General features: G+C 43.8%; 1 protein-coding gene across 2 annotated transcripts in view; it reads left to right on the top strand.

The window, feature by feature from the left end:
* The window catches only part of SMG7 (SMG7 nonsense mediated mRNA decay factor), an 80,354-nt gene that overhangs the window by 40,388 nt on the left and 12,056 nt on the right, over nt 1-27,910 (top strand). For both annotated transcript variants that reach the window (XM_048482488.1, XM_048482487.1), the window contains exons 5-17: nt 727-898; nt 2,691-2,762; nt 5,185-5,335; nt 6,282-6,417; nt 8,458-8,620; nt 9,450-9,606; nt 14,180-14,250; nt 15,012-15,072; nt 16,431-16,550; nt 17,995-18,433; nt 22,878-23,022; nt 23,645-24,039; nt 25,223-25,597. In XM_048482488.1, the coding sequence (XP_048338445.1) occupies nt 727-898; nt 2,691-2,762; nt 5,185-5,335; nt 6,282-6,417; nt 8,458-8,620; nt 9,450-9,606; nt 14,180-14,250; nt 15,012-15,072; nt 16,431-16,550; nt 17,995-18,433; nt 22,878-23,022; nt 23,645-24,039; nt 25,223-25,597 (2,457 nt within the window). The remainder of the gene's footprint in view (nt 1-726; nt 899-2,690; nt 2,763-5,184; nt 5,336-6,281; nt 6,418-8,457; nt 8,621-9,449; nt 9,607-14,179; nt 14,251-15,011; nt 15,073-16,430; nt 16,551-17,994; nt 18,434-22,877; nt 23,023-23,644; nt 24,040-25,222; nt 25,598-27,910) is intronic.

Raw genomic sequence — 27,910 nt, 5'->3', positions numbered from 1 at the left:
GCTACCTTATTGTAAGAGAGCAGCAGTGGCGTAGTGGTTAAGAGCAGGTGCATTCTAATCTGGAGGAATCGAGTTTGATTCCCCGCTCTGTCGCCTGAGCTGTGGAGGCTTATCTGGGGAATTCAGATTAGCCTGTGCACTCCCACACACACCAGCTGTGTGACCTTGGGATAGTCACATCTTTCCGGAGCTCTCTCAGCCCCACCTACCTCACAGGGTGTTTGTTGGGAGGGGGGAAGGGCAAGGAGATTGTAAGCCCCTTTGAGTCTCCTACAGGAGAGAAAGGGGGGATATAAATCCAAATTCTTCTTCTTCTTCTTTTTCTTTCTTCTTCTTTCTTCTTCTTTTTCTTCTTCTTAAGTCGACTGATCTGAGCTCAGCTCTCTACTTGCCAACATCTTGGGTAGAAAATTTTCCTAACTTTGTCACTAGGGATTGAATCCTGGGACCTCCTGTGTGCAAAGCGTGCATTCTGCAACTGAGCAAATGCCTGTCCCCTAAAGTTAGCTGAGAAGAGAGATGACTGTTGCATGGTCAAACATGTTCTCTGTCACAGTTAAATTTGCCTGAGCTCTTAATCTCATGCAGAAGTATTTTCTACAAGGAGACGGTGATTGAGGAGTAACAGGATGAATGTTGTCCAGGGCCAGACTCTTTATAGGAGGCCTGATGAAATAACCACCTCTATCTGACTCGTCCATTAAACTTGGTTGTTTCTCATTCCAGCTACTGCAGGAGCTGTGCACAGTGTTCAATGTAGATTTGCCCTGTCGTGTGAAGTCCTCTCAACTGGGGATTATCAGCAATAAACAGACACACACCAGCGCCATTGTGAAGCCACAATCTAGCTCCTGCTCATATATTTGCCAGCACTGCCTTGTCCATCTTGGAGACATTGGTGAGTTGTAAGGGCACGGAAGCTCCAGTGTTCTGTGCAGTATTACCCGCAACAATTAAGTTGGGAAAGGGAAATTAAAAGATGATGAATGCTAACAGTCAATACTGTGGAACTGGAAGCAAACCAACGCAATCTTTTACTTCTGGGGAGTTGTTGATCTCAATCGCTGTTGATCTCAATTGCAAAAACTGGGCTGGTCAAGTGAAAGTGGTTGCTTCAAGGGTAGCTACTGAGATATTAAAGGGTGTCTAATTGTCAAAATATTTATTTTACTGCTCTGGTTGAAACGGAATTCATGCCTTGGTCACCAAAATGTCCTGAGCAGTCTCAGTGGAGTGAATAAGGTGCAATTACTGAATGATATTGCACAGTTGTCTCTATCATTTATTCCCTGTCTACAAAGTGATTGCAGTAAGCACCTGTGTAAAGTTGAGCTATTCTTTGCAACACGTTTGCACAGAAAGGATAGAGGTTCGACCTGATGGGTTTGGGAATATAGGGAAAAGTAATAGTTTGTGTGAAGAGTTTTAATAGTAAAATTATTATCTGAAGAGGCAAAGAAAATGGCAATACAGAATTGCCTTGCAGTACAGCCAAAGGTCTCTTACTCCAGTGTTGTATTCCTAATATGTTCCAGTCAAGTGAGATTGAAACTTACTGTGGGACACTGGCTTGGATCCTGCCACTGATTTTCAGGTGGATTGCTGGGCTGGTTGGCAGTAGAAGAGGAAGATACAAATCCAGTAGCACCTTAGTGACCAATAGGATTTCCAGGGTGCAGGCTTTCTGACAAGGGGAGCTTTGACCCTTGATAGCTTATGCCCTAGAAATCTTGATGATCTTTAAAGTGCTTATGGACTCAAATCTTGAGCGCAGACTGAGTAACTGAGGAGAATCCTTGGGTTGGAGGGAGGCTTTTTCAAACCTGGCTGAGCAGAGGGATTAGGATACAAGCTTAGATTGTTTATTTTATTTATTTCATTGCATTTGTAGGCCACCTTTCCCTTGTGGACTCAGGGTGACTTCCGTTATAAAAACCAATGCAATAAAGTGATTCACAGCATCCAATAATCAACTGATGGCGAACCTTTTCGAGACCGAGTGCCCAAATTGCAACCCAAAACTCACTTATTTATTGTAAAGTGCCAACACAGCAATTTAACCTGAATACTGAGGTTTTAGCTTAGAAAAAACGGTTGGCTCCAAGGCGCACGTTACGTGGGAGTAAGCTTGGTGAAGCAACCGTGCAACGCTTCGAATGGGTGAATCACGACTCTAGGAGGGTTTACTCAGAAGCAGGCCCCATTGCCAGCACCAAGCTTACTCCCAGGTAAAGGGTCATGCCCAGGCTAGCCTAGATGTGTGTGTGTGTGGAGTGGGGTGATTTTCTGCTCCCCCCCCCGCACATGATGAACTCTGTGCACATGTGCCCACAGAAAGGGCTCTGAGTGCCACCTCTGGCATCTGTGCCATAGGTTCGCCACTGCTGCGATAATCTAATCTATCCCAGATGGCAGTGCTCAGTTTGCTCCCCCCCCCATCCAAAAAAAAAAATTTGGTATTCACTCTTTTGGTACAAAGAGGTTTCATTTAGTTACAGTAATTATAGCTGGGGCTGGTTTTTGTCTTCCATTTGATACACTGATTTTGTGAAGCTGAGTTGACCAGTAACCTGTAATTCATAAACCCTACTATCTTTTTAGAGGTGGATGTGTACTGGCCTGTTGCCTAACCAGCCAGCATTCCATGATATCTTCCTTATTCCTTCCTCCCCCCCACCCCACCCCCCCAGCTCGCTACAGAAATCAGACCAGTCAGGCGGAGTCCTATTATAGGCATGCGGCTCAGCTTGTCCCTTCCAATGGTGAGTTTGTGAAATGTAATCCAGGTGGGTTGAGTTGCTAGTTTTGAATTGGTGCTTTAGGCACCTCTTGTCCTTTTTCAGATGCCAACATTGGACAAAGGGGAATAAATACTAATACAATCTTCTCCGCATAGCTGTCCTCAATTTATACAGTTGATTCTTTCAGTGCCTGTGCCTGGAAACAATTACTGCAGCAAGCACCTACAAGATATATGTTAAAAATTCCATGCGAATGAACGGCTTCTATCATTATACCATTCAGCTCCAGTTTCTTGATCATAGAACATAGGTTTATTTCCTTAAAGAAGACTGTGTAAATGGGTCAGTGGGTTAACACTGGATAGAATGTTATACTTGAACCATTTTTTATTAATGCGTACACTCAGTTTCAGTTAAGGAGGTTCCCCAAGAGGGTTTGATTTTATTTTTAAATGAATTTTCTATTAGAACAGTCTATTTATTTTTCTTCCTTTTCTAGAAAAAGACTTTCTTTTCCATTATATTCAAACACTGCCTTTCATCACCTGTTTTGGTTTCTTAACCTTCCCTTCCATTTTTGTGAGCAGCTCCTCCACCCTATTTCCCCTTTTCTTTTTATACTCTCCCCCTTTCCTGGACATATCTGGGTGTCAAGAACTTTCATCATTTCATGTTAGAATCCTGCTGTAAAGTGCAGGACTTTCCTGGTAGCTGCCTCAACCTGTGAAGTCCCTTCCCAGGTGAATTGAGCCATTTCCTTTCATAGAGAATGCAAGACATTTTCATTTTGAAGGGCATTTGTTATTGACATTTGCTGTTGGTATGGTTTCTGTGGCTTTCATTAAATTTTTGCATCTTTGGTATTGTGAGGAAAGGTGGGGTAAACATTTTTGGTTTTGTATTACAAACACAAAAGGATACAACCAAAAATGCAGCATCTTTTATATTCCACAGATGTGCAATTATATGTCTTACAACAAAAAACTGACCGTTATAAAGGTCAGTCTCTGAATAAAGAATCAGGTCTACCATATATCTACAATTGGTGTCTACAGTTGTCTACAATTGGTGCTACATATGTCTACAATTAGTGGACAGCATTCCACATTTTAAACATATGTGTGTCAACCCTAAATATTTTATTCAATCTGTGTGGACTAAATACTACTTTATTAAAAAAATTCTTTCATTCTGGCATGGATTGCATTAACAGAGCTAGAAAACCACAATCCATTTACTTTCCTACACTAAACATATTTTCTCATTTCTTAAAAGATAACCATTCTGTCAAGGGAACTGATTTTTGATAAAGAGATGGCAAAAGCCTTTCTTTTGGTGACTTCTGTCAAACAAACATCGAATTGATACTGAAATGGTTTAGAACAGATGTACTGTATATACTCGTGTATAAGTCAACCTGAATATAAGTCGAGGCACCTAATTTTACCACAAAAAACTGGGAAAACTTATTGACTCACATATAAGTTGAGGGTGGGAAATGCAGCAGCTACTGGTAAATTTCAAAAATAAAAATAGATATTACATTAATTGAGGCATCAGCAGGTTAAATGTTTTTGAATATTTATTTCAAAGAAAAACAATAAACTAGCTCTGTAAGTGGAAAAGAGGGGGAACAAAAACAATATGGTCACAACAAGAACTTTAAAAGAACAAAAACCTTAGCTCAACCAGCAACCAAGCTAAAACACAAGAGTTAAAATCCTTCAAAACTGGATTTTTGGTCAGGAGAGGAATGTTTATGTTAGCAGTACCAGCATTTCAGAGTATCTTTAGGAGCCCCTCCTGATGATACTGCCCAGGTTTGGCGAAGTTTGGTTCAGGGGGTACAAAGTTATGGACCCTCAAAATGTAGCCCCATCTACTATTAGCTCCCATTGGAAACAAAGGAGGATGGGGGCACCCACTTTGGGGATCCACAACTTTGGTATCATCAGGAGAGTCTCTTAAAAAATCCCTGAAATTTTGGTGCCGCTAGCCTAAAAACTGCGCCCCCTGGTGGCCGACAAAGTAAAAACCCTAACATATTTTTTAAAATACATCTGACTTGCGTATAAGTCGAGGGGTTTTTTTTCAGCACAAAAATGTGCTGAAAAATTCGCCTTATATGCAAGTAAATACGGTAGTTATGCAGTTGAAAAATATGTACATTTTGCTAAACTGGATTTGTAAATAGAATACATGGCTCCTTTGCTAGTAAAATACTGTTTTGAAAGTAATATCTGCTATGTGAGCAAACAGACTGACAGTGCAGTCATTTATGTATGTCTGCTCAGAGGCCAGTCCCACCCCATTCGTGGGGCTCCCAGATAAGTGTGGTCAGGATTGTAGCCTAAGGCTTCCAGAAATAGGTCTCTGCCTGAAGGCTGAACTTCAGTAAGTCATGAGTTCTAGCGGATGCATTTTTTTTGTCTTGTTGCCTTAGGTCAGCCTTACAATCAGTTGGCCATTTTAGCATCCTCCAAAGGAGACCACCTGACCACAATTTTCTACTACTGCAGAAGCATTGCTGTGAAGTTTCCTTTCCCAGCTGCCTCGACTAATCTACAAAAAGCACTTTCTAAAGCACTGGAAAGGTAAGGCTGGTATGATCTTTGTAGTGGGTAGTTCTGTAATAACAAAAGGACCTTTAACACTTCAGTTGTCCGTATCTTTTTTCCCCCCCTCCAAGGACATGATGCCTTTATATGGTTTTCTGGCAGGCTAGCAGCAGAAGCGAAACGTTCTATTCCAGGTTGTGATCCTATAAAACCTTGGATCTCACCTAAGTAGGGTGGTCTATAAATATTTTAAAAGTAGCTACTCACATGATGGTGTCATTGATTTTTGTCCGACAGCCTGCATGTGTTTTATATATACATTTTCTACAATAATATGCAGACTGTACCAAGTGTATATACAGAAGGGATGTCAGAAAAGAGGTTTTGGGCGTCTCTTCAACATGTTCCTTTGATCTGGTCTAATCCTAAGAAACAGGTTTCTTTTAATGTTTTATCTCTCTTTGAACTTCGTTATTATTATGACTCTTTTTTAATTCATGTGCTTCATCTGTATTCTCCCTTTTTGCCCCGTGGGGACCCAGAGTGCCTTATATTGTTCTTCTCTGCTCCATTTAACCTCACAACAACTCTGTGAGAGATGTTGGGCTGTGTGACTGGCCCAAGGTCATCCAGCAAGGTTCCATGGCAGAGCAAGGATTCCAACCTGAGTCTCCTAGATCCAATTTTCCAGCCAGTATGCCGCACATGCTAAAATATATTTATTATTATCATTTTATTTGACTTAATATCCCGGCCTCAGCCAGGCTCAGCGCCTCTTTTCTGACTTCAAAGGTAAAGCTTCATTTATGTGAGAGATTCTGAAAGTTTAATCTTTAGTGTCATGGGAGAAACAGTCCCAGGCAATGCCTCTTTTGTTTTGCACATATTTCCCTTAAAAGAGGTGTGTGTCAGCAAGATCCTTTTTGACCTGGCATGAGTGTTTTAAAGACCAACATTCTGTTTACCCCCTTTCCAATTACAGTCGTGATGAGGTGAAGACTCAATGGGGAGTGTCTGATTTCGTCAAAGCATTTATAAAATTCCATGGTCACGTGTACCTGAGTAAGAACTTGGAGAAACTGAACCCTCTTCGTGAGAAATTAGAGGAGCAGTTCAAGGTTCGTTTTGTAAAAATTTTCCCTGTGGAACTAACATCCATTTCGGGAGTTGGGTAGTCTATGTGTTTTGTTTTTTCAAGGAAATGCAGGTTTTGGGGGCACCTTTTCCCATATGTATCTCTCTGTCATCTTTGATCTGTTGAGTCTTTCTTGCGTTGTACTCATTCCTTCACCAAACAAGGTTGAATGGGACTGTGAGTGGAACTTTCCACGTGGTGACACCTTCCCTTATCGAGTGCCCTGTCTAGGGACATCCACCAAGAGACCTTTTTGATTGATTCCTGTTTTTCTTATAAGCTTTCCTAATACCTAAATAAATTGAAATAGTGGTTCTGGTCTAATCTATGCAGTCAAGCAGTTAAGTATTTTAATTCATTTTGGGATGCATTCATTTCCTTGCCATGATGTATGTTTATAATGTAAGTCACCTTCAGTCAGTTCAGCGCTCCTGTGGAAAGGCAGCTATTGCATTTGAAATAATAATCAAGTTAGATATCAAGCATACTGGTCAGAGGGCAAAATGCACTAACTTGTGTTCTGCACCTTTGTAGTAGGTTTATCATAATGTGCTCTTTAGTCCCAGATATACCTCAGAATGTTCAGCTCCTTGATGCCCCTAATTTTTCTGAACTAGTGACAACGCTGATGCTTTGGCTGCTGATTTTATTGCCTTGCTTCATAACCTGATAAATCTTGCATATTGTGTTGCAGTAAGGTATTCGGCACTTGACCTCTTTATGAAGATGAACTGGAAACACCTTGAATATGGAGGTGCTTTACCTGTGGCCTTAATATCTGTCAACTTGCTGATACCTTAAAGGCCCGGAATGCAGTCAGTGTTTGTGCAAATCGCCCTGTGTCGTTTTCGTCACTACCTCCTTTGGAGCCTATGGCCGAAATCTTCAATGTTTGCCACATGTTTACCATGGTCCTCTTCAAGGAGTTCAGGGTGGCTTATATCCCTCTCCTGCTTGACAACCACCCTGTGAGGTTGGCTTGGCAGACTGTCACCTGGGCAGAGCTGGGACATGAATGTGGGTTTCCCCTGCCTCAGTCTTTTTCTGCTGCACCATGCCATTCCTTAAAACTGAGGCACAGCAGTGGTTAGCTGTGGCTCAGAGGAACCCAAGTGCAAATAATTTTCCTCAGCTGTGTTGTTTTTTTAAGTAGCTGTGATGATGAGATAGGATATCCCCTTGTAAACCTCTTGAACTCTGTGGAGGAAGAAAATGTTGACAGATGCTGAATTTGTGGTCTTGATTTTATTTAACTAATGTGTATGCTGTCCTTCATCTTATGGGCTCAGGGCAGCTTCCAACATATAAACATTAAAAACATAAATTCAATTAGAATTACAATTAAAATCTTAGATGGCGGCTAATCCAATCATCTTAAAGAACTAAAATCCTGAACCGTAAAACATCTAGTAGGAATATAATACAAACCCAGAAAACGGAGGGGTAATGGGACCACTTAAATGATGGAAAACATAGCTGCCTCAACCATATGCCTGGTGGAACAGCTGTGCCTTACCTGAGGTTCCGCTGGGATTGCATCCCCTAGGGGGGTCTGCTGGTCTCTACCTGGACAGAGCATTCCACACCAGAAGGCCAGGGTCCCAGTGCAGAAAATCAACCCTGGCCTGGTTGAGGTCAGCTGGACATCTTTCAGGCCAGGGACCGCCAGTGGACTGTTGCTTGCTGGGATGTTGAGAAAATGTATGGGGATGGACTGTAGTTCAGGGATGGAGCATCTGCTTTGGGTGCAGAAGGTCCCAAGTTCCATCCTTGGCATCTCCAGTTTAAAGGAATTAAATAGTAGGTGATAGATTTCTACCTGAGAACATGGACAGCCATGGACAGTTAAGAGTTGACAGTAATGACCCTTGATTAATCAGTGGCGTGGTGCAGTGTAAGTCCATTTGTTTAGAACAGCGTCTATTCTTGTAAAAAATACAATCTAGTAGTTGCCAGTCACATGTTACTGTTGATATTATACATATTTGGGAAATTATGGATATATGTTCTTCATCTATTACAGCGGCTGCTGTTCCAAAAAACCTTCAATTCTCAGCAGCTAGTGCACATTACGGTCATCAACCTGTTCCAGCTGCATCACTTGCGAGACTTCAGCAATGAGACTGAGCTGCACAGTTACAGCCAAGATGAACAGCTGTGTTGGACGCAACTGCTGGCTCTCTTCAGTAAGTCCTGAAACTGCTGCAGCTCATTTGCGTAAGGGTAGCTGGGTTTCCTAGCCAAGGCTGCTGGGCTACTAAGATGAAATTCTAGCCTGAGGGAGGTAGAAAGCTGGGTGGAAAAGTGTGGCTGTACTGGGTAGCTGCTCTAAATTAAGGGGTTGCTGTGACGGAAAGCGCCACTTTCCAGCCAACTGGCTCCAACAAAGTTCCTATTGTATGAGAGAAATGTTGAACTGTTTGAGGGGCTGCTCAACAAGTGATGCCCTTGGTTGCTTTTTTTGTTATTATCGTTCTTATGTGGTATCAGCTATCTCTGAATTACTGTTATTGCTGTTCCTTAATATAATAATGTGGTGGCCAGGGCAGAGACTCTGTTCTCTCCCTCCCTCCTTTTTTTTTTGTGCCGTTAAATCACAGCTGACTTACAGCGACCCCATGGGGCTTTCAGGGCATGAGATTTCAAAGGTGGTTTGGCATTGCCTGCCTCTGCATTCTTCCCACTAACTGGGTAAAAGTATGGCAGTGCTGGGGAGAGGATCTGGCAGCACTATAGGCTGACTCTTCCACCATAACCTAGTTGCTGAGTCTCCTTGCTGCTCCAGTGTAGGATTTGTCTTGTGACTGTCTGTTAATGGAGACTTAAACCTATTTAACTGCTGTCTTCCATTGTCCCTTCCTTGCCACTCATTATTATTCCCAGAGAACAAGTTCTGTTGTACAATGTCTCATTTTGTTTGAACTCTCCTTGTTCTCAAAATGTAGTAGCATCATCCGTTGTATAGCAGCCGCATAGCTACGCAGCATGGAATAACAGCATTTCTCTTTACTGCAGTATCTTTCCTTGGAATCCTGTGCAAGTGTCCACTCCAGAACGATTACCAGGAAGAATCATGGGGTTCTTATCCTCTTCCTGCTCTCAAAGTCTCAATGGACTGGCTGAAGCTTAGACCCAGTGTATTTCAGGAGACTGTAGTCGATGAACGTCAATAGTGAGTCTTGGATTTTTTCAAAACGCTTGCTTGATCAAAGCAAGCTACTAGTGAAAAATGTGTGATAAAACAACATGGACATTTCAGTGACAGTTCATATAGTGTTGTGGTCAAGACAGTGCTGTATATACCCCAGTGTTTTCCTAAACTAAGGCAAAGTCTGTTACTATCGCATATTGACCAGTGGGGGCTGAGAATAATATTTATGATCCTGGGACAAAGGAGGGAGTGAAACGAAAGAAACAAATAAAGCAGACCACAGGACTGGAGAAAAAACAGGCTGTAAATTATCACAGGAATATTGGTGTAGCATACGCCACAGACCCAGCATCATGCAACTTGCCTGTTGGCTGATGAACCAACCATCCACCCACCCTGCCTGCCTGCTGGGGTAGAAACATGGAATGGCCAGTCCTGAAGGCCCCAATTGGGTGCAAGCCACTGTGGCATTCCCCCGCCTCCTAAGGGTGGGAGCCTTCCAACAGGCCCTAAGTTGTGCATATTGGTGAAGAGTCCCACCCCTAGGATCCCTTGTAAGGGTCCCCAGTTCAGGGGATGAAGGCATGCAGGCACTGCCAGCCCCCTCCTCCAGATTGCATCTGGCCTGATGCCCAAACTCACCTGAGATGGACAAAACTCCCAGCTCCTGCCAAAGCTCCAATGACCTTTAATAAGGTCACTCCTGGCTTTTGGGCTCTGAGAGACACACTCATGGAACGCCTCATTGTAGTCATTGTTGCCCAACCAGGCCTGAAAAATATTCCCCAGGTGGTTGGTTATGTACAAGCCCCAATCAAAAGAAGTGGATTGGACAGTGCCCATAAAGATGGTGTATCCTGCCAACAAGTTATAGAAGGTGCCTTCCACCTCCCCCCATTGGCCCCTTTCTTGTTCGGACTGGGCCCATGCTTGCCCTCCATCCTGTATCCATCGAGGATATGTTCCCTAACCTTACAAGCCAAGTAGATGCTAGGGGGACCTGAAAGTAACCATGGCTAGGGGAGGAGCATTGGTTTGCTCAGCATCCTAGATGGCCCCTGGCCTGGACCCACTTCATCCCCGCCTTCTAGGGGCCCATGCTGTTAAACATGGCACATGGACAGTGGTTACCCAGTATTCCCAGAACTATGTCAATTTTCATCCAAGGAGGACTCATACGTGAATTTTTCTTGTTTTGCTGCTGCTGCTGCTGGTGACTTTCCTCACAGGAGCCACTTAAGTTTAGTGAAGTTGGGGGCAGGGCAATTCTATGAGCATCAAGTTTACCTCGGGTGCCCAAAGAATAGCCCCCCACCCCAACTTCATCAAACCTGAGTGGTTCCTGTGAGGAGAGTCATCAGCAGGTATTTGGCGAATTTGGTGCCCCTGCCTGAAACAAGATTCCCATCAGAGGCCATTAGTGTGTGGGGGAACAGGTTGTGAGAGAGAGTGATGGAATGGGGGCGGGGGGGGGGGGCAGAAAGAGAGAAAGTGACAGGCTTGGAGTAGAGGGAGTGTAAGAAAAGGTTGTCAGGGGAGAGAGAGACTGAGGGAAGTCGAGGGAAAGGGGAAGAATCAAAGGAATGGGATAGTTGTTCCCACAAGTTTCTTGTGTGTCCCCACTTGTAGAGCCTGATTACATGTTTTGTTTACTGCATGGATACTTTCTAATAAACCTTGCTCAATTATGGCACTTAAGTTAGATTTGCTTTACTTCCAGTGTGCATATTTCAACCTTGGTTGGTGGCAGCTATGTGTAATTAAAATCAGCATAAAATATATTTTGCTGACCCTTTTCTGAGGTGGCATGCAGCCGTACCCGTTTATTGAGAACCTTGTCAAAAAGCAGGGTTCTTTCTCATCTTGGAAGAAGTGATGAATATTAGAAATTGCAAAAATAACGAGAGAAAAAGAAATCAAGATTTCTGCCACCAGTTGCATTCTACTTAGTCAGTCTGTACTTTTGTTAAGCAAGACTTGTAGTGCTTGTCTCTGGAGCTTTATGGCCCAGCCAAAGTAATGATGTCAACTTCTTAAATACAAAATCATGTTTTACCTAACCAACACTCCATTATGAGTGAACATAACTTTTTATTCATCAGTTAACACCTGTAAGGACTTTTAGTGAAATTTTTCAATCATTGCTATTACTATCCCAGTTGCTACTGTTGTGTTTTCTGTGGTGTCTTTATTATGCTTGTATTTGAGCATAGATAGATAAATGCCTGCTTAAAGAGTACCCACTGCATGAATTTTGCAGGGCATCTTGTCCACAGTAGTTTATGCGTGAATAAAACCTTTTTAGTTTCTAAGGTGATGCAAGATTCCTGTTTTTGTTGTTGCAACAGATAAAATTTACCCCTTTGACAGGATTGGATTCACACATCATTTTTTTAAAAATCTGCCTTAAGCTATCTGAAGTGAAACCATAAAAATGTTTTGCAAATGTGTTATACAAATGTTCTTGAATCGCATAAGAATTAATGGCATTAGTTGTCTCAGATGTTTTGGGGCTATTCAGAATTGCTTTCTTCTCAATATGTAATTAGAAGAAGAAGAGTTTGGATTTATACCCTACCTTTCTCTCCTGTAAGGAGACTCAAAGTGGCGTACAAACTCCTTTCCCTTCCTCTCCCCACAACAGACACCTTGTGAGGTAGGTGGGCTGAGAGAGTTCCAAGAACTGTGACTAGCCCAAGGTCACCCAGCAGGAATGTAAGAGTGCGGAAACACATCTGGTTCACCAGATAAGCTTCTGCCACTCATGTGGAGGAGTGGAGAATCAAACCCAGTTCTCCAGATTAGAATCCACCTGCTCTTAACCACTACACCATGCTGGCTTTAGTCAGGAGTGAGCTTTCCCAGTCCTTCCAAATGAACTCTTGGAGTAGAATCTCTTGTAAACCTGGATGTTAAAGCAGCTTTCATTGCTGTCTTGTCTATACCTGTAACTTGTAAGTCAACACAGCTATACACCCTTCCTGAAAAGCTGCTGTAGCTCAGGGAGCACCCATCTTCCAATGGAAATTTTTTACACTGTTTGCAGCCAAGAAGGCTAATAAGCACTTGCTCCCATCTCCATAGAAACCTGTCTCAGACTGACCACATCTACACTTCCTTCAGCATGGAAAAGCAGTAGTCATTCTGCTTATTGCCTGCATGCAGCAGTCTGTTTTTCATTTCCAGTGTTCCTCACTAGCTTCTCTTCCAGTTATCAAGTCCCTCCAAACAGCTGAAGGAGACAAAAGACATGTTTTTGTGTTAGTTGTATGAGAGATCCTCTGTCCATCCATCTAATCCCTGTTTTTCAGGTAGTGTCAACCACTTGCACTATTCAGTACCTGATTTGTGCAGTCTGCATTAATCCCATACAGCATTATTTGAGTTTGAATTTGGAGGTTCTTAATAGTGATTTTGGAATGCACTAGACACCATTTAATTAGTACAGGTTGTAGTAGGTGCCTACTTGTTATGAGCAGAACACCACGAGACCTGTGGTGCAGTTAAGTAATTTTAGACTCTGGATGTAATGATTTTTCTGCCTCTCCCTTTAGGTGGTAATTTATGCTTCAAGACTTAGGCTGTTCCTCCAACATAACCCCATGAACTGGGGCCAAGGGCTTTAATCCCAAATCTGACCCTCCTGGCATCACTGCTTATTATGCCCCTTCTCTCCCCCCCCCGAGCTACAGCAGCTTTTCAGGAAGGGTGTATAGCTGTGTTGACTTACAAGTTACAGGTATAGACAAGACAACAGAGAGCTAATTAATTCCTTACTTCATCCAAAAGGGATATGGATCTATGGAGTACAGATACTCCCCAGATTTCCCTATCATTTTTTGACTGGAGCAGTCTGCTGTAGTAGGACACGTTAGTGGCTACTGAAAGTTAAGTGTCAAATAAAAGCATCTGCTGCTGATCGTTCCCTTTGCTATCTGCCCAGCTCCTCAGGTCAGGGAGAGACCTCAGGTCAGCAAAGCCTGAGACTTGAAGGCACTTTACAGTGAACGCTGTTGGAGGTCTAATGACTGAACAATGTGGGAAATGCCAGAGATTCCTCGGGAGTTCATGAGGAGAAGGCGACTGTAGTTCCTCCAGACTGCATAGCAGCATGCCTGAGTTCCAAGGGAATATTTACCTTTGCTGACTTGGTACCATAGAAGGAGAAATCTGGCATTTTTCTGTCATCTGCCCTCCAGGTGTGCAGATCTTGGTGTGGAAGAAAAGCCAGTAGGAAGCGAACTAAGGGTGAGGAGGAGGCATTATTCTAATGGGGGATGAGCTCTGTCAGACACCTCATAAAATACAGCTACTATTTGAGCATTTATATAGGGCAAACACAGAGGCCAAGGTCCTTGCCAAAAACAGAGCTGATGTGTAACAGCATGGGTGCTGAGGGGTTGCAGGAGAAAGAATGACAGAGGAAGTGAATTTCTTTTTTAAAGACGGAGAGGATTGGATGTGTTTGATAGAGGGGCAGGGGAGGGAAGCAGGGCACAGTGAGAAGGCGCTGTAGAAAGGAAGAGTGAGAAGGCAGGAAAGACACCAGTGGCATACTCATCCATTTAATAACGTGCCTCTCCTTGTTCTGCAGTGTTTGGCCGTGGCTGATCGCCCTTCTAAACAGTTTCCAGCCTCATGAGGAAGACCTCTCCTGCCTGAATGGTGAGATTTCCTAGTGGCCTGCGAAAGGACTGGTGGGATGGGACAGAACAAAACACATATTCCAGTGTTAATGCGCTGTTTGTTTTGCTTTCTGATTCCATTGATTCCTCCCACCCCCCACAAGCATTTGCAGAGGACCTTTTGCAGAGGAGAGACTGTGATGCTGTTTTCAGTACCGCTTCCCCCTTCCTTGCCCTGCTTGTTCAGGTGGCTTTTTAGTCTGATTGCAGTTTAATCGACACACACAATTGGAGACATTACAGTGCCCCATCAGGTATCATGATGTTATAGAGCACCTTAGACAAAATCACATGGATTACTGCAGCCCATCTGAGGAAATGGCAGTGTGAGCCATTAAGACCTGGGCAAGAAAGGTACACAAAAGCGACCAAGAGGCTGGAACAAATTATTTAGCATGGTGAAACAAGCATTTATTTTTGTATAATTTTGCTGTGATCAGATGCTCTTTTATCAAAGTGAGTCTTAAAACTAGATCCCTGATTGTGAGCCTCCCTTTCTTTATTCCATTCTGCAATGAACAAAATTTTGAGGGGGGAAAATACGTGTAAATAAAGTTCTATGCATTTCTGTTGCTGACACTTGTAGAGCAGATATTTCATTCTTGTTAGCAGAAATCTGAGGGATATCAGAGTGTTTAATGGGGTGGGTTGCATTCTTGATTAATAATGGGCAACAGACTAAGTGATGCAGTGCATTCCTTCACAATTACTGATATTTCCCCCTGTCTCATGGTTCACTAGCAACTCCACTTCCAGAGGAGTTTGAGCTGCAGGGATTCCTAGCTCTGAGGCCTTCCTTCAGGTAAGTGGCTGCTGGAGATAGTACTTGGTGCTGCCCCTAATGCTTGGTATTCAGTGAGCTTCATCGGCACTTGCTGAGCCATTCGCCGTTCAGTACTAAGGAGAGTTACTCCCGTCTGAGTCTGTTCATTTCAATGGTCTTAGACTGGAATAACTGCATAGGATCGCACTGTTAGATGCTCAGTAATTATAGTTAATTTGAATAAGTGGTCGTTACTGATGCTCAGCTTTGTGGTGTTAGTGTTTATTTCTCCACTCCCTTCCCTGCCATAGTGAACTCCATTTCCCAAAAAGTGGGAAGTATATCCAGCAGGGAGAAGCTGTTTTTAGGCAACATGTTTCTCCTTCTTACCAAAGGAAAATTCCTCCCATCCTACATATGAACCCCCCCCCCCACCCCCAATTGGATTTTCCTTTTTGAAACTCCTTTGCTGAAATATTGTGCATTTCAAGGCAGTCAGAACCTTATCCTACTGGTTGAACTGTTTCCATTTCAGTGCCTGGTTATTGTATGTTCTTTTGTGATAACTTCGCAAGATGCATGTATTTAAAGGTGAAATCACAAAGTGGACTGGGGGCCCTGGCATTGCAGCTTCGACTAAAGCCTTGTAGGGTGGGCACAAAGGAACACCCCTTTAGAATGATCCACTGGACCCTGTCCCCTACCCCCCATCCCCGCCCCAAGCCTGATTAGCTGGGTGGGAAGCTCCCAGAGGCCCAGGGAGGCAGGGAAAGCCTGAACATGTGCAGAAGCCTCCTCTGACCATTACACAGCTATGCTGCTTGCCCCTTCTATGTTGCTTGCCTTCTTCCCAGCCCCCCACAGGCCCACAAATGAGCCCCAGATGAATCTGAGGCCCTCAGCATATTTAAATGTGTGCGACACATCTTACATTATGCATCTCCTGAAAAATGTTGAAAACCATTCTATATTATCATTTTTCATGCTTTCATGATAGCGTAACTTGGAGTGACACGTGTAACCAATGTAAGGGTTTGGGGGATATGGAAGTCTGAGAGCCCCTCAAGATATATTGCTGCATGCAGAACCTTGGGGACATGATTCCAAGTCCTTAGGGTTATTTATAAGGGATCTTGTGCCTTAAAGGAGTTAAGGAAAGCCCTTAATTACAAAGATGTCAGAAGACTTTTGTCCCCTGCTATGAAATACATTCATATCTCACAGGCAATTACCAGAAGTAAAACTACCTTAATTTTTTTTTAATTAACATTCTACGTACAACTCTATAGAGAAAATCAAACTCACAGTAACATTAACTTCGTAATAGTTCTCTCATGTGTCTCTTTGTGTCTGGTTTATAGCCTGACTTTTCTTTCTCTGTTTATGTTAACAACTAGGAACTTGGATTTCTCCAAAGGCCATCAGGGAATTACTGGGGACAAAGAAGGGCAGCATCGGCGTATAAGGCAGCAGCGTCTGATCTTCACGGGCAAATGGATTGCTGACAACCAGCCAAGGTATCGGCACAGCTGCTGGCATCATCCCTCGCCTTTCTGTTCATGATGCGTCTGCTGCTCGGTGGTGATGTGGTTGTTGATAACTACAGGCGTTAAAAAATGTCCTGCTGGGATATATATTTGACATGGTGGAAAGCAGTGTGTGGGAGTACGTTTGTCACATTAGGCTCTTAGTGAAAGAAACATGGTTTAGATATATCCATTTTAAGAAACAAGCAACTTGTTTAGCATGGAATGCTGGAAATGTTCCTTTTGTTTGTAGTGTTGCAGTGTTCGTATTAGTTTGATATCAGTTGGAGAAGCCCACTGTCATGTTCTTAATATGTGTACTCAGAATTGAAGAAAACTTAAAAACACATGTATAATGTAGAGTGAGTGACAAGTTCTGCATTCAGTGGGATGTGGCTCAGCTAGGTTTTATTCTTGTGGCTTTCTGTCCAAGCAAAAATAAAGCAATAGTTTGAAGGGAAAGGGGGCTTTGTAGCTATCCAGTGACACTGCATGTTTCAGAGAAGAATCCAAATAGTTTGGCTTCCTGGAAAGAGAACAAGTAGGGGGAAACATTTCGTATTGGTGCCATGCAGATAAGGGGCTGCCTGGCACGGGGAGCTCAGTTCCCAGGAGAGTTCTGTGGAGCACCAGGGGACACTGAGAAGACTGTTGGTGGGTGTGATGCGTCATGCTGGGCTATGATGAGAGAGGCCCAAGGTCTAATCTCCATTTTGCCTTGAAGCTTATAGGGTGACTTGGGACTGAGCATGCATGCTCTTAGCATAACCTTCCTTAGTTGCTAAGATAGAAGAAAAACAAGGACTGTGAGATATACAGAGATAGTGGATAGTTACAGGATTTAAAAAACAGCTGCCCAGAATGAATAATCGAGATCTTCTTTAAAAACCTTCCATATAGTCGTATTTAAGAGTGGTCTTTGCCGACTTTCCTTTTTCTCATGTAAGTAACATCTTCATTTACCCACTTTATAATGAGATGTTTTCAGTTTCCAGCTTTTATTTTCATTAAAGGCTTCTCCCAAGATTCCCTTCCATTTCAATTATGGTCTTACAAATGACTTCACTATTGGTAACCGTTTGTTATTTGGCAATCGGTGCTATGTTAGACATAATTGGGCAGTTGCCTCTATTTACTAAATAAACCTTTGACTAAGACGTGTCTTAAATTACTTGTCCTTATCTGATATGAACTGGGAAACTTGCAAGGCAGTTAGTTTGCTTACTGCTCTAAGAAGCTAAGATACTTTCTGCTCCTGGTTGCAGAGATTTCCTCCACCTTGCTTCCTCTGTTTTGCCTCACCAGCAACGTAGTAGGAGCTGGTGCTGATATCAGAAAGTTATGTTTGTTTTGCATTGTGTTCTGTGTGTGGCTTGCAGCCACTGAATATGACTACCAATATAAGGCCAATACCTTTTCATTTGTTCTATTGAAGGCTGATCCAGTGTGAAAATGAGGTCGGGAAGCTCCTGTTTTTGACCGAGATCCCAGAGTTACTACTTGACGAACACAACGAAGCCAAACAGAGTCTTGTTTTGCAGGAAGCATCCTTTACAGAGCCACAATTGGTAGACGGGAGTCCGGGACTAAAGTCAGTACTGTCGACAGGGCGAAACCTGAACAGCAGCTGTGACGCAGGAGATAAGCCAATGGTGACATTCAAAGAGAACATTAAACCGCGAGAGTTAAACCGAGAGCCGGGCCGAGGCTATTTAACAAAGGAAGTGAGTAGGGAAAGAAGGGATTACAGCAAAGGAATAACAGCCAATAAAAATGACGGGAAGAAAGACAACAACAACAAGAGGAAGAATGAGACCAAGAAATGTGGCATGGAAAAGATGCAGGAAGCAGGGAAGCAGAATGTGGCGGTGCAGGTAGGGCTTTGTGGTTTGGCTTGAACGGATACCCCCGGGGGAATTTCTTGAGTTTGCTGCAAGAGTCCATGGAACTTATAGTCAGCCTAACCTAGCTGATCTTTGAGGTTAAAAATGCTGGACTGATTCACATAGCAGATGCTCAATGGGGATGTGCTAAATCCTTCCTGAGCCTGTAATGACCACTAGTTCAGATAGGCGTTAACACAGCTGAGGCCAGGTCTTCTTACATCCTTTACTTGCCCAACTCTTCAGACAAGAAGAGAGTCATTGCCCACTTACAGCAGCTCCTCCTCTTTCTTGCTGAAAAGAACATAGGAATAAAATTGGTTTTTCCTTTTCTTCTCTGGCTTCGACTGTTCCATCTTCGCTTGGAAGTGGAAATGGAAACGAAACCAAGTGATTGCACAGCACTTTTTTTTTTATCAAGAGAGTGGGTGAGTCAAGGTAGGGGCCAGAAGAAGACTCTTCTGCAATTGGTGCCATTAATAGATGTCAGAACCAGTAGGCCCTGCATCCATATGGAGGGTTTTCTATACACGGTCCTTCATTTAAAAGGGTAATATCTGAACTCAACCCATGTTACCTTTTTGTTTTGTTTCCCCTTTTGGAAACTCCATCATTTGGTGGTGCTGTGTTGGCAGTCTTTTTCTTCAGGAATTCTGTCCTGCCTACCCCCCCACCCCCCCCCACCCCCGGATAATTTTTGGCAGTTTGCATCTTAAAAGTTCTCCTGGTGCTTCGTTAATGATGGAAGCTGTTTAAGAAATTCCTCCTTTCCAAATAAATTTGCCCCCAGTATTCTTAATGACTGGTGAATCTTATTTTTATTCAGACTGGTTTTTTCCAAGGGAGGATGGAAGATGTATAAGAATGAAGTGAGCTTTTAAATAGCTGTTTTCCTGATCACTTGAGGTTAATAGGAAAGAATGCCAGCAGGCAGTGAATGGTGCTGTACTTTCATAAAGATGAAATAGATTTGGTTGGGAGGTGGTCATGATGGATCTCTGAATTAAGAGAACAGCCTCTTTGCTACTGTACAGCTGGCAGATCCCATCTGAGGATTTTCCCACAGTGATTACTCGCACCCACTTTACAGCAGGCTAATCTCATGAGCCTTAATTCAAGAGACACCTTTTTGTTGCGCCGAAGGTGTGAAAATATCCCAGTGTTTTGCTTTGTCACCCCTACTCTTTGACCCCTACTGCAAGGTGTATCACTTGGCATCTTTCTCACCAGCCCTCTGGATGTAGTTTTCGGCAAGGGTCCGTTGTTTCTGGTGCAGTGAGGCCAGTGTCGGACTCTTTTCCATTGCCGCAGAATTTTTCAAAGAAATGAAATCTGCCCCTTGACTCTTTCTGGAGGCAAGGAGCGGCACGATTGGAAGTGGCTTGTACTGTAGGCCAGCACTTGAAGCAGCAGACAAAAGAACTGTAATGCCGGGGTATTTTCATCTAGGAACACAGTATACCTATTCCATCCCTTGAGAAGATATTCATAGCTAAGTATGAAGTACGAGCTGATAGAAATTTAGCGTTAGTTGTACTTGTTTTTGGTGTTCCTCTTGCACTGTACTATTTTTGGTAATCCCCAGCTAAGAAGCTTGGATGATTCCCCCTCCTAATCTCCAAATTCTCCTGTTCAGTCGCGATTCTGCCATTTATCGGCTAAGTGACTTACAGAAAAATGTATTAGAGATTCTTTCGTCTTAGTGTAAGAAATCAGTCATGCTTGAAGCCGCTTTGAGGCTGTAATCTGTGGTAAGGGAAATAGGAGTACAGTGCAAATCCAGCGGTAATTTCATTAAGGTTTGTAAGGTGGTTCCAAGAGTGTAAAGGAAGCAGGCCTGCCGCAACCTGGTGGACACACCTGTCTTGCCTTTGGATCTGGTGGGCATACATTTAAAATGTATCATATTTATGCACCCACCTTTCCCCCAAACATTCCAGAACCGAAGGTGGGTAAGAGCAGTGTCATAACGATAGAAACTTAAAGCCACCACATTCAAAACAACCCAGTCCTCAGTCAGCAGGGCAGTTCCTCTTTGCCAGGCTCAGCCCACCCCAGAAGCTCTCCAGATCAGGCCTGTTGCACAGCCTGATTGGAGAGTGGAGGCCCCCGACCTCTTCTGGGAAGCTGTTCCAGAGGCAAGCAGTACCTAAGGAAAGAGCTTGACCCCGGACCATTGCAGTCTCATGCCACAGAGGTGAGGGTGACATTGATAATAGACCTTGTTGGGCAGATTGGAGCTGCTACATGGGAACATGCAGAGAGAAACTGCTCTACAGGCAAACAGGTTCCAGGTCAAAAGCAGCTCTAAAAGTGAGCAGCAATATCTTGGAATGGTCCTGGAAACTGATTGACAGTCAGTGAAAGAACCTCGGAATAGGAATAACGTGGTTAACTAGCAAACAATGTGGTTAACTAGCTAACTAGCAAACAAGCTGCCGTAATTTGTACCAGCTGCAGTTTACAGATCATCTGCAAGGGCAATTTGATGTAGAACCTGCTACTGTAACCTACTGTTGAGATTATTGAAGCATGGATCAGTGTGGCCAGCTCAGACATCTGCAAACAGGGAATCCATTTCCTAACTTGTTTTGCAAATATGATTGTTTGGGAGTAGAGGTGCTAGAAAGAGGAAGTGCAACATGCATTGAGCCAAACTATGGTGACATGCTGAATTTTATATGAATGGGTGATTGTGTAATTTAGGCCTTTGCATGTAGGCTTTATGCAAATTCTTACTTTCAGGTGTATACAAATTTCATTTAAAACATTTCTGTGCTACTTTTCCAACCAAATCAAATCCCCCAAGGTGGCCAAAATTAAAACATTTCAGACATCAAAAGCATTCTTGGTGAGTAAACAAGTACATTGCTGCATTTAGCGTCTACAAACACAGGCTTGGATCCACCAGAGGATTGCTATGGATTGGCAGGGGAAATCTTCAGTGATTTCTCCACCAGCTACCCCTCATTTTGTTTCTGATGGTCTGTTGTCTCCTAGAAAAACTATTGGGGCGGGGGGGGGGGGGGCAGGCAGGATGGGCTGGTAAGGAAGATGCTTTCCACAGAAAGGAATCCCTTTTGCATATAGAAATTACTGATAGATACAAGCCAGAAGGGGCAGAGAACTGTGTGCTTTCTTATATAAAGGTGGACATCTTTGACTAGGAAGACCAAAAATCCAGCAGATGAATGTTTGAAAACAAGTAATTTCTAATAAAGAGTATCCTGTTAACTATTATTTCTATCTAGGTTTGTATTTTAATGTTGCTCTTATACATTAAGGGATAATGTTGAAACTCATTTATACGTCTAGTATTGAAATGGTTATGCAGGTTTGTGTAGAACATCTTGAAATATGGAAATAACTACTATAAACTTTTTGGAATACGCATTTTTCAGGATGATTGAACTATGATATACTTTGTTCCACACAAAGATGATAGTTCAGTCAGTTGAGGCTCATGCAGCAGTCCAGAAAATTGTATGCCTCCGTATTAAAATATAGCCACGAACAAATATGAGAATCATCATTCATTTTTACGTGCTGTCTTTATTAAAACCACTATTTTGTGAACGTGGTGCTTTGATACAAGAGCATATATAGTTCACTGAACAAGTATCACCAATACTTACCTTTTGCAAAATGAGTCATACTTGTTCTTGGCAAAATGGCTAATGGAGCAGATGCGAGCATGTCTACTTCTGGAGAGACCTCTCCTTGCTGTTATTGTAAATCCAATCGCAAAGGGCTACCCCATGGCTATTCCATAATGACCAACCAAGTTACAAGGGCGGGCAGATGGGCAGGCCCTCTTCTCCAGTGCTGCTGGGTAGTTGGTCTGATTGGCAGCTGCTAACAGCTGGCAAATGGGATACGGGTAAGGGAGGCTTGCAGCCTGGTGCTCTTGGCTACCAGCACTGACATGAAGACCAGGCTCACCGTGGGCCACCAGGTGCCATCAGTGTGGCAAGCGAGGAAGGCCAGCCAGAAGTTAAGGTGTGTGACTGAGTTGGGAGCCAATGTTGTATAATTAAACTGAATGTCAAAATGTATTTTTACTTTCTAGTGGGGGTGGGAGGCACTAGACCCAGGTGGAGCATCCTACGACAAAGAAGGTTCAGCATGTGGTGGATGAATATACAATTCTACCGCCAGATTTCTGTGGAATAGAGTATAGTTTGTGGAAAAGAATGAGTAAAACAAATATTTTATAGGTGATAAAAATAATGCACAACACACAGAATGTCAGAGTGGATCAGCACACTGGACTTCTTTTTTAAAGCTGAACTTAATCTTACGTTTTTCCGCTTAGTGGGGAAGGTGAGTCAAAACCACTAGCCAGGACCAGCATGTCTCTTGCAGATTTTAGTGTAAGGAGGAAGCAGAGAGAAGTAAAGGCAGGAATTAATGAGTGAATTGCTTCTCTTCCTAGGTGAAATCGCAGACAGAGTTGAGGAAGACGCCTGTGTCAGAAGCCAGAAAAACGCCAGTAACTCAGTCTCCAAACCAGGCCAGCAATTCCCAGTTCATCCCTATCCATCACCCAGGAGCTTTTCCCCCACTCCCCAGCCGGCCAGGTAAAAAGCAGAAGCGTACAGTATTTTCTGTTTGGCTTTGTCCTTCCATGCGTTTGACATACTGGATAGGAAGCAAATACAATATTCACGCTCCCTGACACACCAACCCAATTGGGGGAGTTTTACGAGCTGCATCCGGTGCTTTTTTATCAGACACATTTTATCAATTTTTTTTAGTGCTTGAATGGTGACACGGGTATTTTCTTCAATTAAAGTCATTCTGTATTTGACATGTTTCTGCAAAGTTTCTTTAAAGAGGAAGTTGTTGGCGTAGTTCTTCCTGAAATTGCTCGCAGGGAATGATCAGAAGTGGACTGCGAATTCTCACCCACTTCTCTCACTGAAAAGAGGAACAAGTAACTGAAAAGGCAGCTTCTGTTTGGGGTGTCCTGTGTACTCTGCAGTCACTTTTTAAAGCGGGGCTTAAGTGGAAGGGGCAAAAGACACTTCCTTCCTTGTGCATCCTCCTCCCCAGACAACAGATTGTGGCATCCAGTGGTTTACTTGTTATAGAAAGTTCATGATTAAAGAACAGCTGTATTAATCTTAAAAGTGCAACTGGGATTTCTTCACAGAAAGCCGATTCCTCTTTTTAAAGTGAGACTTTGTTTTGTCTTCAAAGGCTTCCCACCCCCAGCGTACGTCATCCCCCCTCCTGTTGCTTTCTCGATGAGCTCGGGGTACACTTTCCCAGGTGGTGTTTCGGTCCCAGGAACCTTTCTTCAGCCTGCAGCTCACTCACCGGCAGGAAACCAGGTGCAAGCTGGAAAGCCATCCCACATTCCTTACAGCCAGCAGCGGCCCTCCGGACCAGGGCCGATGAACCAGGGACCCCAGCAGACGCCCTCCCCTTCCCAGCAGACCCTCTCGTCCTTATCAGCTCAGGCAACCGCGCAGTCTGCCAGCCAATTACAGGTCCAGGCTCTGGCCCAGCAGCAGCAGCAGCAGCAACAGTCGCCTACAAAAGCTGTGCCAGCCTTAGGGAAGAGCCCTCCGCACCACTCTGGATTCCAGCAGGTGAGGTGTTCTGTGGAAACGGCCGTTTTTCTTCAAACTACTATTGAAATAACAGCTTGACTTCTAGGCTACGTTGCTCTGAAATGTAAATTCAGATTCAGGTTTTGGTCACAGAAGTTTGGGTCACAGAAATAGAAGGTCTTCTCCTATCTAAATTTCCCGTGGCTGACTTTTGGGTGGAAAGGTACAAGGAAGAAGAGAAGGTGCTGGGGCTAAGAGAAGACTGAGAATAAGGGGTGGTGACAGCATAGTGGTTAGAATACTGGGCTGGCATCTGGGAAACTCATATGTGGATCCCTACTCTGCCGTGGAAACTTCCCGAGGCGTTTTGGGCCAGATACTCTCTCAACCTAACTCCATGGTGGCGAACCTTTGGCACTCCAGATGTTATGGACTACAATTCCCATCAGCCCCTGCCAGCATGACCAATTGGAGTGCCAAAGGTTCGCCACCACTGGCCTAACTTGTCCCAGAGGGTAGAATAAGGTCAAGGAAGGGAAAAGGGTGTTGCAAGCCACTTTGGGTCTCTATTGGAGAGAAATGTGGGGTGTAAACATTTAAAGTCATGAGACAAGCAGAAAGCAAAAACCTATTCAGTAGGCTTATATGGTACTTGTATATTGCTTGAGATACTATGCAGCATGATGGCCAACCTTGATAGCCCCAGGGCTATCTCAGATCCTCTGAAGATGTCAGCCCCAGAGGCAGGTGAAACATCAGGAGCACAGCCGTACAGCCCGGGAACCCCACAACACCCCGTTTTTCAGCATTTTCTCTCTCATCTTGAGATCTAGGGACGTGGCTCTCAGATCGAATGCTCAGCCAGTTCTGCTTTGAGGCACAGAATGTTCAAGCCTGCCCAAGTATGTTGTGTCGCTGTGTCATAGTAGTTTGACCTGTACGTCTTTTTGTATTGTGGTGCATGGAGAATATGGCACACACTTCAGTGGAGGGGGAGCAAAGGAACCCTCCTGTCCTTTTTCCGTGATATCTGAGGAACCTATTTATCAAGTCTACTTGCCTGGTGAATTCCAGCAAGATCCAGTGAGGAATATTTTGGTAGAAAAAGCACATCATTTGCCACACTGGCCTATTGGTGGCCAAACGGGTCGCTCAATTCAGGGGGTCTCAGGTTTCAAAAGAATGAGTTGTCGTGCTGAACGCAGGCGTGTCTGTGTTTTAGTATTCCCAGGCAGACGCATCCAAGCAGCTCTGGAACCCTCCTCAGGTCCAAGGCCCGTTGGGGAAGATCATGCCTGTGAAGCAGCCCTATTATCTTCAGAGTCAGGACCCCCTAAAACTCTTTGAACAGTCTCTGCAGCCTCCCCTCATGCAACAGCAACAGCCTCTGGAGAAGAAAATGAAGCCTTTCCCCATGGAGCCATATAACCACAACCCCTCGGAGGTCAAGGTGCCGGAATTTTACTGGGACTCGTACGGCATGGCTGATAACCGTGTCGTGATGGCACAGCAACAGGCTAGCATGGACCGCAGGGGGAAACGGCAGCAAGGAGTCTTCCGTCCGGAGCAGGATGCAGTGCCTAGGATGGGCTTTGATGTAAGCATGCTCCTGGATTGATAAATTGCAGGCAGAACGTGGGTGGAGGAGGGCAGTTCCCTGTACATCGATTACATTTTATGGGTTCTTCGTGGTGACTCTTGGAGGGATGCCAATTAGGGTGGGCAGATGAGGTGTCCCTGTCTCTCAGCTAAGTTTCAGTTTCAGACATAATTAGATAACTCTGTTTCTGTTCTGTGGGTTCTGTGCAATGACTGTTGTCAGAGGCAAAGGGAGCTCCATAGTAGGTATGGATACTTCAAAAATTGACTGCCACTTTTGGCAGATGGGGGAGGGGGTGTTGCAAGCTGTGTTGAAATGTTTGCCCACCTGGTTGCTGATAAGGCATAGGAAGTACAGCCGTAGGTAGAAAAGTGCCTGCATTCTCCATATAGTGGCAGCCAAGTTTCTAGCCCCTGACATGCATCCATTTGCAATCTAGATCAGTTTCCCCTCCTTCTCCTTCCTCCTGCCCGAATAAGATCAAGTTCAATACAGGGGAATGTTGCCTTCCGCTCTTAATAGTCTTCACTTACCCACAGTGGCATTGTCATGATACCACATCTGATTGGCTGGCTTGATGTTGACATTACATTCACAGCATGACTGATGATTGGCTGGGATCACTATATGAGGAAGAAGCGGCCTATGGAGAAAAGGGGGTGGGGTGGGAGGAAATGATACTGAAGCAACTGCTGCAAGGGGCAATGAATAAGTGGGTGAACAGGTACCCCTAGTGAGTCACTTGAGTAAGAAGAGTGGGATGGAGCACTTGTTCTGTGGAGGGTTGTAAAGTTCAAGATCCAGTTTTTGTTGATTTCTGCCAAAGTAGAGACCGATATAGTTGAGGGTGTATCAAACTTTGCCTCCAAAGATTTAGTTAATATTTAGTTGCCTCCAAAGATTTAGCTTAAGATTTGGTTTCTCTGACAATTTTAGTAAAGAAAAGAAAAGCAAAGCTGTCTCTGGTAGTTTGGGTTCATCACCACAATTGGAGAGCAGAAATTTTAAAAGTAGGAGCAAGGCCATGTCAGCCTTATGCTTGACTTGAGGTGCAGGGGGGCGGGTAGATATTGCTGGGAAAGCAAACCTTGTGAGATGCTGCAAAAACTGCTCGTCTCCTGGTCTGTCAAGGTATTCATTGAGAATAGTTATAACCCCTACACCCAACTATTCTCAATGAATGCCTTGACAGACCAATTGGGCAAGGGGGTTCACAACTGGCTGAAATTCTTGTGCGTATTTGCAGCAGCCTTCAGGGGTGCCCTGATTTCTCCGTTTTTAAGAAAAGGCTTGGTTTAGCCTTCCACAATCCTAGAGCAGACAATTGCTAATATTGCCTTTTATCAAGTGGTTGTGAGCACGTGCAAGTGACCAGAAGATGAAAACGCATTTTGTTCATCTGCATCTGGAGGGGTCCTCCTGATCTCTGTTGTGACTGCTTTCCACTCAGGCCGGTCATTCATACTTCTGAATGTGCTGGCGGTAGCCAGAAACTGTTGGTTAAAAATAGCCCTGATCAGTAGTGTTGCAATTCCATCAGCAAGCACAAGATAACAAACCGCCTGCTTGCTTTGCCAGTAGTGCCTTTAGCTAAGTTACTGCGGTTGGATCTAATCTCTGCTTTCCTTTACAATGATGCTGTATGGTAATATATTCCTCATTGCCAGGAAGTCTATTTTCTTTGAGATTTGCCTGGGAGGGCTTACTAGGGGCATGCTAAGAAGGGCGGCGGAGTCCTGAGATTTGTCAAGGCGGGCGTCCAATTCCAGTATCCCTATCTTTGAATGTTTAGGTTAGTCTTACTAACCTTTATTGCAGACCTTTGTCTAATGCCTAAAATCAGCAAAACCTGGGATAAGGTCCTGCTTCCGCAGAAAGCGATGGCATGGAAAAGGTGGTAGTAGGCTTATGGGAAGGCCAGGAGAAATGAAGCAGCGTGAGGGTAGATCCCTGATGGCATTTGCATCAGTGTTTGAAACTCTGTTGTGGAGGTGGACAGAGACCTGGCTCCCATATGGTTGAAGAAATTTGGTGATAATTCATGAAAATAAAAAGGAATGTTGATGAAGTTTTTACAAGGTTGAGTTATGTCACACGCTTCAGTGTTATTCGCAATTTGCAGGGTGACGAAAATATTGGGGAATTGACAAATGTGTTCATTAGTAGATAGTCATTAAAGTAGTAGAATTCATGTTGTTTATAAGTAGGACCTAGTAGTATTTTTTTTCTTTTTCTGGCCAAAAATTCAAATATGATGTAAAGCGGTGTGATTTCTAAAACACAGAAGAACAAGTATGCCTTGCCTCAACT

Source organism: Sphaerodactylus townsendi, unplaced genomic scaffold (genome assembly GCF_021028975.2).
Source record: "Sphaerodactylus townsendi isolate TG3544 unplaced genomic scaffold, MPM_Stown_v2.3 scaffold_18, whole genome shotgun sequence".
Taxonomy (NCBI): Eukaryota; Metazoa; Chordata; class Lepidosauria; order Squamata; family Sphaerodactylidae; genus Sphaerodactylus; species Sphaerodactylus townsendi.
This window is presented reverse-complemented; position numbering and strand designations above follow the sequence as displayed.